At 49.1% G+C, this 17,469-nt stretch overlaps 1 protein-coding gene across 8 annotated transcripts in view; it reads left to right on the top strand.

Annotated features, from left to right (window-relative positions):
- The window catches only part of ANO2 (anoctamin 2), a 336,711-nt gene that overhangs the window by 166,760 nt on the left and 152,482 nt on the right, over positions 1 to 17,469 (top strand). For all 8 annotated transcript variants that reach the window (XM_089920173.1, XM_089920168.1, XM_089920169.1 and 5 more), the window contains 2 exons: positions 3,779 to 3,939; positions 11,634 to 11,716. In XM_089920173.1, coding sequence (XP_089776299.1) covers positions 3,779 to 3,939; positions 11,634 to 11,716 — 244 coding nt within the window. The remainder of the gene's footprint in view (positions 1 to 3,778; positions 3,940 to 11,633; positions 11,717 to 17,469) is intronic.

The raw sequence follows: 17,469 nt of genomic DNA, 5'->3' as shown, positions 1-17,469 counted from the left end.
TGTTTTTTTAACTTTCTGTAACAAAAAAGTTTGAAATTGGCTGTTATAAAACTTGAAAGTTTGGTTGCCAGTTTTTCAGAGTGGGGGGGGGCAAATCAAGAAGGTGGAAATAGAAAAAGCTAAGCACACTATAAAGATGTTTTTGAGAACTGCTCCTTAATCACGACTGTATGTCTATCAAAAGCCCGAGCTCTACGCCCGGCAAAAACTCACAAACTCCCAATCCTCATTAACAGAGGAATAGCCTCTACGTCCCAATACTGAATCCAAACGAATTCGTACTCTTCTAGGGTCTGTGTCTACCAGCCACTCCTAAGCGTGATTAAAAACTTGCACTCTTCCTGGGATTATTATAAAGGTTTCTGATTTTGGCATTAAGCCTGGAATTTAGTATCTGTGTATCACTTTAAAAAAAGCTTTATTTTGAAAACAGTATAGATTCACAGGAAGTGGTAAAGATAGTGCAGAGGGCCCAGGGCACCCTTCATCCAGTTACCGCCAGTGATTATGTCTTATATAACTACAGTACAGTATCAAAACCAGAAAATTTACATCACGTGGAACTTTAAATGGTACCTTTTATCGCCAAGAACTTTGATATGTGAGACACAAGCGTCACTTGTAAATAATAATTCCATATGTGCACGACACATCTATAGAACCTTCCTTGACTTAGCAAGGGGTTGGTTGCATTTGTTCTCCATTTGCTTACACGCCTAGGAAAGACTGGAGCATTTTTTTAAAGCTAATTAATCTAAACCATATTTTCAAAAATTGGTTAGTTTAGACCTGAGACCTTAATAGCAGATGTTCTGTCTGAACTTCCTGAATAATTGCCTCCCTTTGTGGCTAGTACAGCTCTGTGTCGCCTGACCTGTGAGCAGTGGGTCACTCTTTGAGGACACCACCCACTCTGGGGTCTTGGTTCACCTGATGGTCAGCCCATTCATCAACCTTCTTCTGCTTCGTAGAGAAAACGATAAATTGAAGAAATACACCATTGCATTTACAGCCACTGTTACTTCGAACTAGGAACCTGTGGTGAATGCAGCCAGTGAATGACCCAGACCTGACTTCAGTTCTAGGGGAGGTTCCCCCATCTTTCAGCTTGTCTAGAGGCAGCCTCTTTCAGAGACTACAGAGTCCTTTTAATGTCATCCTAAGGCAGAATTTCTCCAGAATTCTGTTCAAATTGCTTGCATCAAAAAACCCAAAAGATGAAACAAAAAACCCCAACCCAATACACGTAGAGCATTCTGACTTCAAACTTAAAAGATGTGATGAGTGTCCATGTACCATGGCTGCCATTTTGTACAAATGATTGGCAGTTGACTGTGTTCTAATTTTAAAACCAGTAATGTACACAGCCCGTAAGTTTCAAAGTGTGCCAAGTTGGTGGCTAATACTTTTTTACTCCTGACCTTTTAGCATTGACTGGTTTTTTTTTTTTTTTTGCTTTTTTGCGGTACGCGGGCCTCTCACTGCTGTGGCCTCTCCCGTTGCGGAGCACAGGCTCCGGACGCGCAGGCTCAGCGGCCATGGCTCACGGGCCCAGCCGCTCCGCGGCACGTGGGATCTTCCCGGACCGGGGCACGAACCCGTGTCCCCTGCATCGGCAGGCGGACTCTCAACCACTGCACCACCAGGGAAGCCCAGCATTAACTAGTTTTGATTGAGATTAGGTGTTCTAGGATTCTACGCCCTTATATGTGTAAAAAAAAAAAACCCTCCGCAGCAAAGATATGAGAAGGACTCATGTCTTCTCAGAAATGGCTTAGAAGCAAAGCTCTTTACTAGACTTTGTGCAGACCCACTGTTTTCCACGTGAGTCTCTTTTCTAAGAGGTGCTCTCCTCTCCAAGAGCAGCAACTCCTCCACCAGGCAGCCAACATGTGTCTGACCCAGAAGACTTAAAATGAACCTTACTCTCCGGTTACCAACAAGCGCATGCCCAGGTGAAGCTAGCACGGCTGAACTTATTATTAAGAAATTACTATTTAATGTTGTCTATGTGAGCGAGTCGCCGCTCTTGACACTTGCCAATGGAAAGTCAGTGGAGGAACTGGGATTTATCCCCGGAGACGTAGAGTTTCCATTCTCTCACACAGAAGGCCTTCCCTGCCGTGGCTCATTAAAAACAAGCCTGAAAGCTGGGACTTGACAGACAGTGACAGCCCTCGGTGAAACCTTTCGACTGCTTAGCGATGGGGAGCTGGACGCAGGCATCCTGCCGGCTTCTGGGTTTCATCTAATCCCGGGCTTCAGCATCCAGGTACCAGCTCCCTCCGCCGGCAGCGGCCTCCGACTGTACCGTGCTCGGTAGCGCCCTCTGCTGCCTGTTTGCGGAGGAAACCCAGCTGTGGTTTCAGCCTGGGGTCCCCTGCGGCCCCATCACCGTGGCTCCAGCTGCTCTGTGAGAACAGCCAGTGCTTCATTTTCATGAAATTGCCAGTTCTCCACCCTTTTTCCCAAAACCACGGGCTTAGCCATGTGCCCATCCCCCGGGGGGAATATGGCACACCAGAGTGATGAGTTAATTCATTCTCCTACCAGAATGTACTGTGGAGGGTTACTGGGGAAGCCAGTTAGGGCCGAGAACACTTCGGTCCTTATCTGCAAGCACTCTGATGAGCCTAAATTAATTGGGTCCAGCTAACCGCCTAACGAATGAATGGAATTTCAAATACATTCATGAGTCCTGTAACAGAAATACACTGAAAATAGGCGAGAATATAGGTGATGGTTATTTGACTAGTTTGTTCTCCAAGTACCTTGGAATCTAGACTTTGGAAGAATTTACCTTATTCTTCTGGCCTCCCTCATCCCATTTCATGGTTACGATAATTCTTTTCTTTTTCTTAAAAAAATTTCTTTTCTATTTTTTAGAATTTTTATTGGAGTATAGTTGCTTTACAATGTTGTGTTAGTTCCTGCTATACAGCAAAGTGAATCAGCTATACTTACACATACATCCCCTCTTCCTTGGATTTCCTTTCCATTTAGGTCATCACAGAGCATTGAGTAGAGTTCCCTGTGCTATACAGCAGGTTCTCATTAGTTATCTGTTTTATACATAATGTCAATAGTGTATATACGTCAATCCTAATCTCCCAACTCATCCCACCCCCCCCCCTTTCCCCCTTGGTATCCATACATTTGTTCTCTAGGTCTGTGATAATTCTTATTAAGTTGAGGTTACTAATTCCCTTTCTACAAACGGTCACACGGCTGATGCACTTAGAAATGGGCTTCCAGCCACCTGACTCCATTCTTTTTCACATGGCTTCTCCTTCCAGAGGAAGGAATTGTGTTTGTTCAGCTGCACACTCGTGTTTGTTCCTCTGTGTGACCAGCCTTACTCACTGATGAGACAGCCCATGCTTGAATGAGAGCAATGGAATCTAGCCTCCGATGGGTGATTTATTCACAATTGTTGATGCGCCCCACCAGCCCCGTAGACTCAGCACATTTTGAATGGACTTTATGTGGCATTGTCCAATGAACAGCATCTCTGATAGATGGTCATTAACTTTCTGTTGGGCCACTTTTAGTGACAGGGGGCTCCATATCTCCAAAGGTAGCCCATTCATTTTTTAAGACAAGATATAAGAGTAACACTTCCGAAGGGAAGAACCCAATTCCAACTCTCTAACACACCTCGCTGTTGGAGTTGATAAGCTCAACCAGGGATTCGGAAGTGGGAGCTGTTTTGGGGGTGATGGGCTTGGGAAGGGTCCTGCTGGAGCCCCCCTGACCCAGCAGCCTCTGTCTTCTGCAGCAAAGAGATGTGTGACCAACAGAATGCCTTCACCATGTGTCCCCTGTGTGACAAGTCCTGTGACTACTGGAACCTCAGCTCAGCCTGTGGAACGGCGCAGGCCAGCCACCTGTTTGACAACCCTGCCACTGTCTTCTTCTCCATCTTCATGGCTCTGTGGGGTAAGTTGTCACCATGAGGCTTGCTTCTATGGGGGGTACCTTTAAATGGGTACAGTGACCAAGCTCTAAAGCCCATATCCTTCGGTTTACTTCCTTAGTATTTGGGGTTTTTTTGGTTTTCTTTTTTTTCTTTTGGCGGTACGCGGGCCCCTCACTGTTGTGGCCTCTCCCGTTGCGGAGCACAGGCTCCGGACGCGCAGGCTCAGCGGCCATGGCTCACGGGCCCAGCCGCTCCGCGGCACGTGGGATCCTCCCGGACCGGGGCACGAACCCGTGTCCCCTGCATCGGCAGGCGGACTCTCAACCACTGCGCCACCAGGGAAGCCCTGGTCCTTATACCTTAAAAAGCATTTTAGGGACAATAGATTTCTCTACTTTACTCATACATGTGAATAGAACTAAGAATATCCTCCGTGGCTTTATAAATATATTTTTTAAAGAGATAGAGTAATGTGAATCTGGTATTAATCTCACGTAGGATTTATTTGGAGATTGAACCCATCCATGCATGCTTTGAAAACCCCTCACACACTCATAGGCACCTCCAGGTACATCTCCTAAGACATGGCAGGTCCTAGATGTCATTTGGTGTCACACTCAGAATGGTGGGGTGACTGCCACAGTCACAGAGTTAGCTGGGGGTAAAGGTGGGCCCAGACCTGGTCTCTTGCCTCCACGCTCAGTGCAGTTCCCGGGACAAGGCGAGTGTAGACTGCAGAGATTTTACCTAATGCCAGAGGGATGTTTTCAGTATTCTCACCCAAGGGATCTCTGAAGGAAGGAACAAATAGTTCCTTCATTTTCCTCCTCCTCCCTTCCCCCCAGAGGCTTGGGGTAATAAACTTTCTCTGGGCCACAGCTCTCTGACTAGAAGCACACGCATGCACACGTGTACACACACACACACTTCTATTCTTACAAACTGGGATAACCACCCCGTGGTCACTGAACATTTCTAAGAAGACACACCCACGGGTATTAAGGAAGGGACCAAGGGGATATGTTTCAGCCTGTTGGGAGTAGCAGCCTGCCTTTCACTCATCCATCCAGTGCAGGCCCTCATCTTTCCCATTGGATTACAGACCGGCAGGGCCACTGTCCTGCTGCAGAAGCTGCTAGGTTTATCCGTGATTCCAGGGGGCCTGGAGGACACACCAGGATGGGGCCGTGAGTCACACATCCCGGGAGTGTGACCAGGAGAGAGGCGAGGTCTGTTCTAGCACCGCTGCCAGAACTGGTCCCAGTGGCCTCTGTCTCCTGCGGGCACCTCTACGTGGGTGGAGACAGAACCGAGCTGGAAAGATTCCCACGTGACCAGGCCACCGAGGAAGGTGTTTAGCAGAGACTCTGTTCTCCCAGGGAGAATGACCACTGCCCAGGAATGTGGGCAGTGTCAGCCCACAGAATAGGGGCAGGGGGTCGGAGGAAAGGGCACTTGTGGCCGTGTAGCTCTGGAACTGTTCACAGGAAGGGTCAGGAGAACAACCTGAAGTTGCAGCTTGTGACCCACGCGGTGCCAGGTGGCTCTGTGCCTGCTTCTCAAAAGGCGGTGTCTTGTAATCACCCCAAATCCATTTGAACCGATCGGAGCGCAAAATACGCACCCATGCTTTGATACGCTGCGCCCCTCGTTCCCATGAATCTGTCTGGCAAATATTACTGTGACTGAGCAGCTGAAGCTTCCTGACTCTGGTCCACAATCCCTCAAGACCTCTCCTGGGATGTGTGCTTCCTTGTTGTGGGGAAACTTGGTTTCCAGCTGTACCTTCCTTGCTCTCGCGATGGATGAATAGATACCTGCCACCCCTTCTGAGATTCACGACCGTTTCACCACCCCCAGCTCCCCTCTCTTCCTCTCACATAGCAGCAGTGGAGGGAAAGCAAATGCGGTGGGATTGTGTCAGCGCTTTGTGGCTTAGGGTTTGGTTTTGTTATTTTAACAGCCTTGCTGTGTGTTTTATGCGATTGTGTATTTGGTTACAGCAGCCAAGATCCCCTAGGCGTGGCTGCCTACAAATTACAATTAAAAATAAGAGTAAATGTTTCTTGTTAAATGTTTACTATTATTTTTAATATGAACAGACCAATCACAAGCACTGAAATTGAAACTGTGATTAAAAATCTTCCAACAAACAAAAGCCCAGGACCAGATGGCTTCACAGGCGAATTCTATCAAACATTTAGAGAAGAGCTGACACCTATCCTTCTCAAACTCTTCCAAAATATAGCAGAGGGAGGAACACTCCCAAACGCATTCTACGAGGCCACCATCACCCTGATACCAAAACCAGACAGAGATGTCACAAAAAGAGAAAACTACAAGCCAATATAACTGATGAACATAGACGCAAAAATCCTCAACAAAATACTAGCAAACAGAATCCAACAGCACATTAAAAATGATCATATACCGCGATCAAGTGGGGTTTATCCCAGGAATGCAAGGATTCTTCAATATACGCAAATCAGTCAGTGTGATACAGCATATTAACAAATTGAAGGAAAAAACCATATGATCATCGCAATAGATGCAGAGAAAGCTTTTGGCAAAATTCAACACCCATTTATGATAAAAACCCTGCAGAAAGTAGGCATAGAGGGAACTTTCCTCAACATAATAAAGGCCATGTATGACAAACCAACAGCCAACATCACCTTCAATGGTGAAAAACTGAAACCATTTCCACTTAGATCAGGAACAAGACAAGGTTGCCCACTCTCACCACTATTATTCAACGTAGTTTTGGAAGTTTTAGCCACAGCCATCAGAGAAGAAAAAGAAATAAAAGGAATCCAAATCGGAAAAGAAGAAGTAAAGCTGTCACTGTTTGCAGATGACATGATACTATACACAGAGAATCCTAAAGATGCTACCAGAAAACTACTAGAGCTAATCAATGAATTTGGTAAAGTAGCAGGATACAAAATTAATGCACAGAAATCTCTGGCATTCCTATACACTAATGATGAAAAATCTGAAAGTGAAATTAAGAAAACACTCCCATTTACCATTGCAACAAAAAGAATAAAATATCTAGGAATAAACCTACCTAAGGAGACAAAAGACCTGTATACAGAAAATTATAAGACACTGATGAAAGAAATTAAAGATGATACAAATAGATGGAGAGATATACCATGTTCCTGGATTGGAAGAATGAACATTGTGAAAATGACTCTACTACCCAAATCAATCTACAGATTCAATGCAATCCCTATCAAACTACCACTGGCATTTTTCACAGAACTAGAACAAAAAATTTCACATTTTGTATGGAAACACAAAAGACCCCGAATAGCCAAAGCAACCTTGAGAACGAAGAATGGAGCTGGAGGAATCAGGCTCCGTGACTTCAGACTATACTACAAAGCTACAGTAATCAAGACAGTATGGTACTGGTACAGAAACAAAAATATAGATCAATGGAACAGGATAGAAAGCCCAGAGATAAACCCACGCACATATGGTCACCTTATCTTTGATAAAGGGGGCAAGAATATATACAGTGGAGAAAAGACAGCCTCTTCTATAAGTGGTGCTGGGAAAACTGGACAGCTACATGTAAAAGTATGAAATTAGAACACTCCCTAACACCATACACAAAAATAAACTCAAAATGGATTAAAGACCTAAATGTAAGGCCAGAAACGATCAAACTCTTAGAGGAAAACATAGGCAGAACACTCTATGACATAAATCATAGCAAGATCCTTTTTGACCCGCCTCCTAGAGAAATGGAAATAAAAACAAAAATAAACAAATGGGACCTAATGAAACTTCAAAGCTTTTGCACAGCAAAGGAAACCATAAACAAGACCAAAAGACAACCCTCAGAATGCGAGAAAATATTTGCAAATGAAGCAACTGGCAAAGGATTAATCTCCAAAATTTACAAGCAGCTCATGCAGCTCAATATCAAAAAAACAAACAACCCAATCCAAAAATGGGCAGAAGATTTAAATAGACATTTCTCCAAAGAAGATATACAGATTGCCAACAAACACATGAAAGAATGCTCAACATCACTAATCATTAGGGAAATGCAAATCAAAACTACAATGAGGTATCACCTCACACCGGTCAGAATGGCCATCATCAAAAAATCTAGAAACAGTAAATGCTGGAGAGGGTGTGGAGAAAAGGGAACCCTCTTGCACTGTTGGTGGGAATGTAAATTGATACAGCCACTATGGAGAACAGTATGGAGGTTCCTTAGAAAAGTAAAATAGAACTACCACATGACCCAGCAATCCCACTACTGGGCATATACCCTGAGAAAACCATAATTCAAAAAGAGTCATGTACTACAATGTTCACTGCAGCTCTATTTACAATAGCCAGGACATGGAAGCAACCTAAGTGTCCATCGACAGATGAATGGATAGAGAAGATGTGGCACATATATATACAATGGAATATTACTCAGCCATAAAAAGAAACAAAATTGAGTTATTTGTAGTGAGGTGGATGGACCTAGAGTCTGTCATACAGAGTGAAGTAAGTCAGAAAGAGAAAAACAAATACCATATGCTAACACAGATATATGGATACTATAAAAAAAGAAGGTCATGAAGAACCTAGGGGTAAGACGGGAACAAAGACACAGACCTACTAGACAATGGACTTGAGGATATGAGGAGGGGGAAGGGTAAGCTGTGACAAAGTGAGAGAGAGGCATGGACATATATACACTACCAAACGTAAGGTAGATAGCTAGTGGGAAGCAGCCGCATAGCACAGGGAGATCAGCTCGGTGCTTTGTGACCACCTAGAGGGGTGGGGTAGGGAGGGTGGGGGGAGGGAGACGCAAGAGGGAGGAGATATGGGAACATACGTATATGTATAACTGATTCACGTTGTTATAAAGCAGCAACTAACACACCATTGTAAAGCAATTATACCCCAATAAAGATGTTAAAAAGAAAATAATGGTAATGCCTCTCATTACATGATTATTATGATCAGTGGTACTGTGCTGGGTGGGCCTGGGCCAGGGCCCAAGCCTGCTAGGAAGAAAGCTGGGAGAAGAAGTGATTCTCCACGGAGAGAGAGCGATGGGGCTGCTGGTGGGGCGGAAACAGGGGTCCCTGAGATGGGTCAGCAGGACCCGGGACCAGCAGAGCAGCCTGGCCCAGCTCCTCGGGGGTTCTGGCTTCAAACTCCAGGGAACTTTGGAATGAGGGTGAAGCCCTATTGAAAAGTAGGGAAGGGAGAAGTAAAGGGACGACGTTAAGGACAGTGACTTCAGGGTCAGACAGTCCTAACCGTGGGTCCCAGTCCCGCCCTGTGCCAGCCAGCGTGACTAGCCCTGTGTCTCTGAAGTCAGTCCTCTTAGCCGAGGTGCTGAGTAACCTGGGACAGGGGTGGTCCTCGACCTTGGAGCATCACTGTCTTCGTCTCTCAAGCGGGTGAAGTGATACCTGCACCCTAGTGTTCTCGTGACCGTCAGTGGGACGTGTATGCAGAGCACTCCGAGTGGTGCCTGGCCGTGATTCCCACCAGGAGCTGTGAGCTGCTCTCCGTCGTCGCGATGGTCCTCTGTGTCCCCATGACTCCCCCTCAGGGACTCTGTTGCCCTGTCCTCTGTTCCCAGTCTGACTTCTCTCCTTCACAGAGACCTCGGTCTGTGTGCAGAGCCCTCCTCAGTCACTGAGAACAGCGCAGGAAAAGGAGGGGCGCACCCCTTGTTTGGAGACCATCCCCAGGCCAGGGTCGGGAGGTGGGGTACCCACCCGACAAGGCCTCAAATCCCAGGGAGAAAAGATACAGATCCGTGTATCACGGTGTAGCTAGTAGCTATCATAGCACCAAGTGAAACAAATGTAGCTTTAAGTAACCATACGTTCAGCCAGCAGGTGGGTGTCTGTTTTGCTCAGCCCCGTGCTGTTCCCAGGTGAACAGAGGCAGGTACGAGCCGAAGAAGCGTTTGCGGTCCTGTTGCTACGCTGCAGACCCGAATGGCAGCCGACAGTCCGGTGCGGCAGGTAGTGGAGGGCGCCCAGGCCTTTACCAGGGGTGGTGTAGAAAGGTAGGGGTGGCCTCAGGGACTGTCACCCCCCCTCCTTTTCCAGGGCACCAGATCTAAGGGTGTTAGGAGTGCAGAGGAACGGGCGCCTGGGAGGCCGATCTTAGGGGACTCGGTCAGGAAAGGATGAGCTGGTCAGGAACGGAGGAGGACAGCACTGGAGGGTAGCGTGGGAGAGGGGACAGTTTGCAAAAGCTGGGGATGAAGAGGACAGCAAGGCGATGCCCTCGTCAGCAATGCAGGTGTGAGGTGTGTGCTGACAAGCGGTGCGAATAGATGTGGACAGATGGGCTGGGCCGGATACCCAAGGTCCCTGTATCCAGAGGGAAGAATCTAGACAATAGGGACCCAGTGTAAGTTTGGGGTGGTGTGTTGGGATTCCCCCCTCTCCCTGCCCCTCTGCACTGCCCAAGTGCCATTGCTCTTCCAGACTCAGCTCAGATGCTCCGGCAGCTGGCACCCTCTCTCCTGCATGCCCACAGCCTTTTATCTGTGTCATTCTTAAGGCCCTGATCACATTATACCTTGTACTGTAGTTATGTAAAATCCCTTCTCACAGACTAAACAACTTGAGAGCAAAATCCACGTCAGATTTACCTAGTCTTCCTCACGATGTCTGGAACATTGTTTTGTATATTGCACGTACCTCAGGTCTGGTTTTTTTGTTTTTTGGGGTTTTTTTGATAGGGAATTCGTTCAAGCTTGCTTAAATAATAAGAGATTATAAGAAAGTAAGAAGCAAGCTCGTGGATGCAGGAAATTAAGTATAGCCAGGCCCCTAGGCAACTGGAGCGGAAGGAGGAATCAGAAACCGCTCTCCTTCTTTCACGTGCTGCATGGTTTGTCCCGTTTCTGCTTCTCTTTGTGTCTCTTAGTTTCAGTTTTCAAAAGAGAGAATCCGATTGGCCTATGAGTGGGCTCTGGATCAGGTGTCCAATCCTGGCATAAGAAGCCATGCCTGTGGAGCAGAGGGGGCTGGTTCTTTCCGGAGCATGTTGGGCTGCCCTTCAAGGGCTGTGGTTGGAGAAGGCAGGCTAACCAGTGTGTCGGGACGGTAGGCATTCAACGAATATTTGCTAAACAAATGGAAGAATGAGTGAATGGCACTTCGGGGAGATGAGCCTTCCAGCGGCATGCGGGATGGGGGGCGGGGACACTGAAACCCTGGACTCAGGTAGAACTACTCGGGGATGTTACACAACCTCAGAACGAGGTGATTTGGGCCCAGAGAAGGGAAGTTGTGCTGGGGACGGAAAGATGGAGAAAAAAGCGAACGTGCTGAGGAAGTTGCAGGAAGAGGGAACGTATAGGGAAGACGAGGTTTGTCATAGAAGATGACAAACCATCAAACCCTTCCATTCTTACTTCCTTTATCCTTCCGTTCTTCCTTCATTTATTGAGATCCGTGTTTACCCTTTTCTTATAACCTAGAACTAGGGAAAAGGGTGTGTGTGTGTGTGTGTGTGTGTGTGTGTCTCCCTTTAAATATATCTCTTGGGCTCTCCTGGATGTGGAGTATTTTGAGTTGTCCCAGCTAGAAGTTGGGGTTGGGGAAGGGAATCGATGCTTTAAAGAAAGTCCCTAAATTTGAAATTTATAAGTTTATCCTCCCTTGGGGAACCCTGAGGGTGCTCAGAATTAATAGAATTTTTTTCCTTTCTTTTTAAGCTACCATGTTTCTCGAAAACTGGAAGAGATTACAGATGCGACTGGGCTACTTCTGGGATCTGACTGGCATAGAAGAGGAAGAAGTGAGTTCTCTTTGGGTCTTTGCTTTGCTTTGCCCCTGGAAATAGATTGTCTTGAGTGAAATAACCGCTTACATTTGCTATCACGGCAGCCAAGTCACCTGCCGAGTCTCGGTGTGGCCCCTTTCCTAGCTTGGCTCCATGGGCCAAGCCAGGGTTGATGGGCACTGAGGCCAAGAGTTGAAATCCTCTCTCTTCTCTTGAGCTGTAAGACTTTGGACCTGACGGGTAGCCAGATGTCCTTGTGACCCTCTCTGGGAAAAAATGGCATGAGAAGCAAGCCTCGTGGTGACCTCGAGGTTTAACTCAACGTTCTTCCACCTCCCGTCCTGTTGGTGCTCGAGAGCGTGAAGCCAGAGAACGTGACCCAGAGCACGGACGTGTGTCTGGATGCTTCTGTGAGCCTGCTGAGGGTCAAGGGGAGGCATGGGTGCTAGGTCTCAGTTGCCCTGATGCATATGGAGGAAGAAAGAACCACTGATCCAGTACCCTGTCAGCCAGGAGAGCATGTGTGAAACGGGAGCGTGAGCTAAGGGAAAGGGTAGGTTCTTCCAGAGTCTAGTTGTATGGACAGATGATTTTAAAGGATGAAACAAATTGACCTTCCCTCGGGGCTCCTTTGAGAACCAGGGCCCCCTTTGATGTCGGCGAGTTGACGATGACCAGCGTGGGCCTGGTTGCTCACGGTTATCTTCTCCCGTGCGCTGCCATTGCCTGAACAGCAAACGTGAATATCGGGTAGGGGCTCCCGACGCCGTGGGCAGTGTCGATGAGATGCTGAAGACAGTGTCCAGAGCACCAGGAGGTGCCCCCAGTTGCCTAAGTACCATGTGCGTAGGCTGGCTGAGAGCATATGACAGCTGTGCGGGGAGCAGACTTTTTCTGTATTCTCCCTCATTCATTGATGTGCCTCTCCTTGGACTCGGGACCTCTGGCTTTGTGACCCTGATGCTTTGTGACCAAGCCAGTGAAATCCCCAGTTTAGTCCTGTTCTCAAGGCTGTGTGGCTCCCTTGTCTGTGATGTGACATCCTCTCCTCTCCTTAAAGCTCCAAGTCGTCAGCTTGCCTTTGAGCAGGTGGGCATTCCATGACCATGGATTGAGTTCACACATTCACTCCATCCCAGTCCTGTGCGTTAAGCAGATGCCCGGAGGCTCACAGCATCTCGGATTCCGTGGCCAATGAGAGGATCTACATACGAATTGTGACTTCAGAGACGATACACATTAGTTGGGAAGATAAGCAACAGAGAACAATAAAGGCAATTGCATTTCTTGGGGGAAGATGGCCAAAGTAGTGCTTCCAGTCGAAAGAGCTGTGGAAGTCGGACTGTGTGGGTGATTTTGTCCTATTGGTTCCATTTGATTCTGAGGAGAAAGAGAGAGAGGAGAGAGGAGAGAGCTGTGGCCGGGTGTGGGGAGGTGGTGGGCGCACAGGTCCTCCTCTCCTACAGCAGGGCCTAGGAGGTCTCGAGGGAAGAGAAGCAGCAGCAGCCTGGCATCCATGCCAGTGTGGGGGCAGAAACAAGCCAAGTGTGTCTTCTGAGTAGCTCTGAGGAGGCCAGCAGGTCTGCCTGTGAAAGAGGAAGTGTAAACACACTCACACAGAGAAAGGCATCCGTTACGACTCAGTGCCCTTGACGTCTCAGTCCCTGGCAGCAGTGGGATGCTAAGCCATTCTGGTTTCTGCAGCCAGGTTTCCTGTTTAACCCGATGAGCCATGGTCACTTCCTGGGAGGGGCGTGATTTCAGTAACTCCTGCGCAGGCTGAGAGAGAGGCCTGGCCAAGCCTGGGTTCACCCCTGGCGCAAAGAGCTGGTCCTGACGGGCTCTCTGTGTGAGGTTACTGGGGGCGGGTCAGTTCTGCAGCATTGAGGATGCGCCCCCCCTGTGTGCAAGCCCAGGGCCAGGCATGGTTGAGAGGAGGGAGGGCAGCTGTGTCTTTCCTTCCATGTATTTAGATTTTGGACTCAGATATTAAGCACGCTTTAAGTTGAGTTAAGTCTGAACGTGCACATCAGGCACCTCCTATGGACCAGGTTTTGGTTTGGGGCATGGAACTCCCTCAGGCACGGTCTCTGAGCATCTCCAAAGGGTTGCATTCAACTAAGGGGTTGTCTGGTCTCTGAATAATTAGGATACAACGGTGAGTTTGAGAGAAATTCCTTCCGGTCTAAAAACTGTTTTGTTTTTAAATCAGGGTTTTGAAGACTGGTTGAATTTTAATGAGCAGCAAAGGGAGGAATGGGTACCCACAGGAGGAAACAGCCGACAGGAGCCTTGATCCAGGGAAGCTCAGGGTGTGGCTCAGAGTCAGCAGGATACCTGGAAGGTCTAGTTGGCTGCAGGGAACAGGGGTTGGGCTACAGTTGGCGGGGTGGGCAGAGCAACAAATGCAGGCTGGTGGCTAGGCCAGGGAGGGTCCCGACTGTATCTCCTCAGGTCATGGGACGGCAGGGAGAGCAGGATTGGAAGGCATCTGTGACTTGCCCTAGGCCTTAAATGAAGTGTTGTGGGCAGATTTAACCCACATTCAAATGGGGAGCAAGAGGATGCAGACACCGCCTGGGCTTCGGGGAGGAGGTTGCAGGGGTCCTTGAAGGTCATGATGAGAGCTTTTTTTCTGTTTTAACCAGATGTTGTCTCCAGGTCTCAGGGATCCTGCCATGGCTGTAACCCTCAGACAGCTTCTACCCTGTGGTCTTCACTAGGAAGCAGCCCTTCGGGAGTTGGGGGGAGGGTGCTAACTCGCCCAGAGACCAGAGCCACCCACCCTCTGTCCCTCCCGCCTGGGGTGCGCACACCACGTGGGACGCCAAGGAAAGCAGCAGGGGCGGGGCTTAAAGCGCGGAGGAGGAGAAGGGGGCTGGAGAACCCACCTCCCGGGGCAGCAGCCCCTGGCCCAGGGGCCTCCCTGTGGAACCGGCTGGGATGGCCCGAGAGACCCCTTTGAAGGCCGTCGAAGGAGGCCTGCCAGACCTCAGGAGTCTTCGCTCTGAGATGGGATGGCCTTGAGCTCAGTGGCCTCTCTTGCCCGATTCCCTGATGCACTCAGGCCCCGCGTGTCCCTGGGACCCCTCAGAGAGGGTGGTCTCAATGCAGATGTCCTCCCATCCCTCTCTCTCCCGCCCCTGTCTACCACGTCAGGCTTAGCTGCCCCGACAGCTTCCTGTCACGTAGGACGCAAGACCCCTTGCCTCCCCCCAGCGCGTGGTGGCGTGCTTCTCCTCCCAGACCTTCCAGCCTCCGTTCTCTCAACGGGCCTGCATTCTCTCCTGGGCTCCTTCCAGGCTTTGCACCGGCTCCTCCCTCTGCCTGGAAGGCTCCAGTCTCCACCTGCCCTGACCTTTCTTAGCTTTTCCATTCCAACCAGAACATGACCCTCCTCTGGCTGGCCTTCCCTCAATCCCCATTCTGAAGCAGCCAGCCTGACATTTCTTCTGTTGCTCTCATCCCCACCTGCTGGTTTCTTATTTGTGGGTTTGTTGGCTTACTGTCACCTTCCTCCACTTGGAGATAAGCTCCTTGTTCGTAGCCTCAGAGCCTGAAGAAGAGCTCCCAAGAGCTCGGAACGCAGTAGATGCTTTGGTAACTCTTTGTTGGAGACATTTGTTGACTGCATCTCCGGGTTTACCTCTGTCGATCAGCGAAGGCTGGTCCTGTGCTGGCCTGGGGCCTTCTTTCAGGCCAGCTCCTGCGGGGAGCAACCAGGTGGAAGTAGCTTTGCAAAATATTTCCCAGAGCCTTGGCGGGAGGGGTTATGTATTTGTGATGATTCGGCATCAGACCCCATCCAGGGAGGCCGTGTTTAAGGCTGGGTGTATTGGAGCAGCCCTCACGGGGTCCAGATTCTGCTCTGGCCAGGCGCTCATTTGTCCAGGTCCCTGCCTTTGAGGAATCCTGTGACCTCACCCGATCTTCTTGGCTGCGAGCAACGCGATCCTTGTCTGACCTGCTTCGGTTGGAAAGCAGAGCAGCTTGACACTCTGCTTTGAGAGCCTCGGACTCCTGTCTGCGTGCCAAGAGCTCTCAGCTTGTTCTAAACAGATGAGGAGGGTCTGAGCTGGGGCCCAGAATGCAGTGAAGTGGGCCACAGCCACCGCCAGAGGGATGTGAGGACACTCCTCTACGTGACGTCACGTCTTCGGAAAGTCAGGGGCAGATCAGGAGCATCTTACAGTCAGCAGGGAAGGCCCCTCAGCTCCTTTGCCGAGGATGACAGGATAGACGCACTTCTCGCTTGAAGGGCTTTAGAATCCAGAGGATGGTACAAAAAGGCACGGCTTTAGTTCTATAGTTAAAATCTTCCATAGGAATAACATAGAAGAAACGCAACCAAATTTCAGAGGCCACAGCACATTTCTCAAAGTATTTCTGCAGGAGGTTAATTGTTGGAGGCGAAAGTTTTGTGGGACATGGTGGGTTGAAGAAGATTCAGCACGTGTCTTTACAGGAGAACTTCTCAGAGCTTTTATTAGGCTCCTTGTGACTCTCAGGTGACACAATGTATGGTATTTTCCAATCTGTTAGACCCTGGCATCCTTTTTTAGCTAAAACCCTCCTGGCACACACATTAGGAAATGCTGCGTTGGAGGATGGGTGAAGGGGAGAGACAAAATGAAGTGAACTTCGCAAGCGTTGAGAGATTTCTGTGTTCTCCCCACGGTGCTAATTGCTGCGAGAAACAAAATAATGGAGACCAGGTAGTGGATTCTTATCTTAGGATAAAAAGATTCCCACATGCAAAACAACTAGGAAACAATAAAGGAAGATGACGTAATCAAGAACTACATGTCGTGTAAGCTATAAAACTCTAGAATATTTGAGAGGGGGAGACTCCACCAGCTGTGTTTCAGCAGGCAGAGAAGGTCCCACCTCCGAGGGTGGGACTGCACTGTGGAGCCCGGGTGATAATGGAGAGCCTTCAGAACTCTGGAATGGCTCCTCCTCTGTTATACTGGTTAGTCTTTTTTTTTTTTTTTCTTTTTTTTTTTGCGGTACGTGGGCCTCTCACTGTTGTGGCCTCTCCCGTTGCGGAGCACAGGCTCCAGACGCGCAGGCTCAGCGGCCATGGCTCACGGGCCCAGCCGCTCTGCGGCATGTGGGATCCTCCCGGACCAGGGCATGAACCCGTGTCCCCTGCATCGGCAGGCGGACTCTCAACCACTGCGCCACCAGGGAAGCCCTGTGGTGGTTATTCTTATTAGCCACGTGCACAGTTTCTCCTCTCCAGCATCATGGCATGTCTCGGGAAAGCCAGAGACAGGTCAGGAGTCCAGCTTGTTGGCTTTCAGAATCTCTGAGGCCTGAGCAGTGATGAGGGAATGTGTGTTCTCTGTGTCTGCTGGGAGCCAGCTCCGGAATCCCTGCCTGGGAGTTCTTGGTAAATGATGCAGGAGGCCGGGTGTACGCTGTTAATTCTCTTTGAAGCAAGTCACGCGTCTTCCTGCCGCAGCGTCTGCATTGATGGGGCCGTGGTCTTTCTGATCACCCAGGCACTCGTTCCCATGCCTGGTGACTCACCATCCAGGTTTGTATTGCTGCGTGTCCCTGCGCTGTCTCCTGAGCATCAGTGTGCTTGCCAGTGAGTTACTCACCAAGGCTGAATAGCAAACAGGTCCAGGCAAGTGAGTTTTAAGATTCCCTGTGGGCACCTTCAACTGTGATGTTTACTGGCGGCCGTTTTTGGCTTGCAGAAGAATGGCGCAGGGAAGACGTTTGGTCCTGGCCCTGACTCCCGGCTGGGGGGGCACATC

The sequence above is a fragment of the Delphinapterus leucas genome, chromosome 11 (genome assembly GCF_059928025.1).
Source record: "Delphinapterus leucas isolate spDelLeu-1000000601 "Yukka" chromosome 11, BTC_Dleu_Yukka2, whole genome shotgun sequence".
NCBI classification, from domain to species: Eukaryota; Metazoa; Chordata; class Mammalia; order Artiodactyla; family Monodontidae; genus Delphinapterus; species Delphinapterus leucas.
This window is presented reverse-complemented; position numbering and strand designations above follow the sequence as displayed.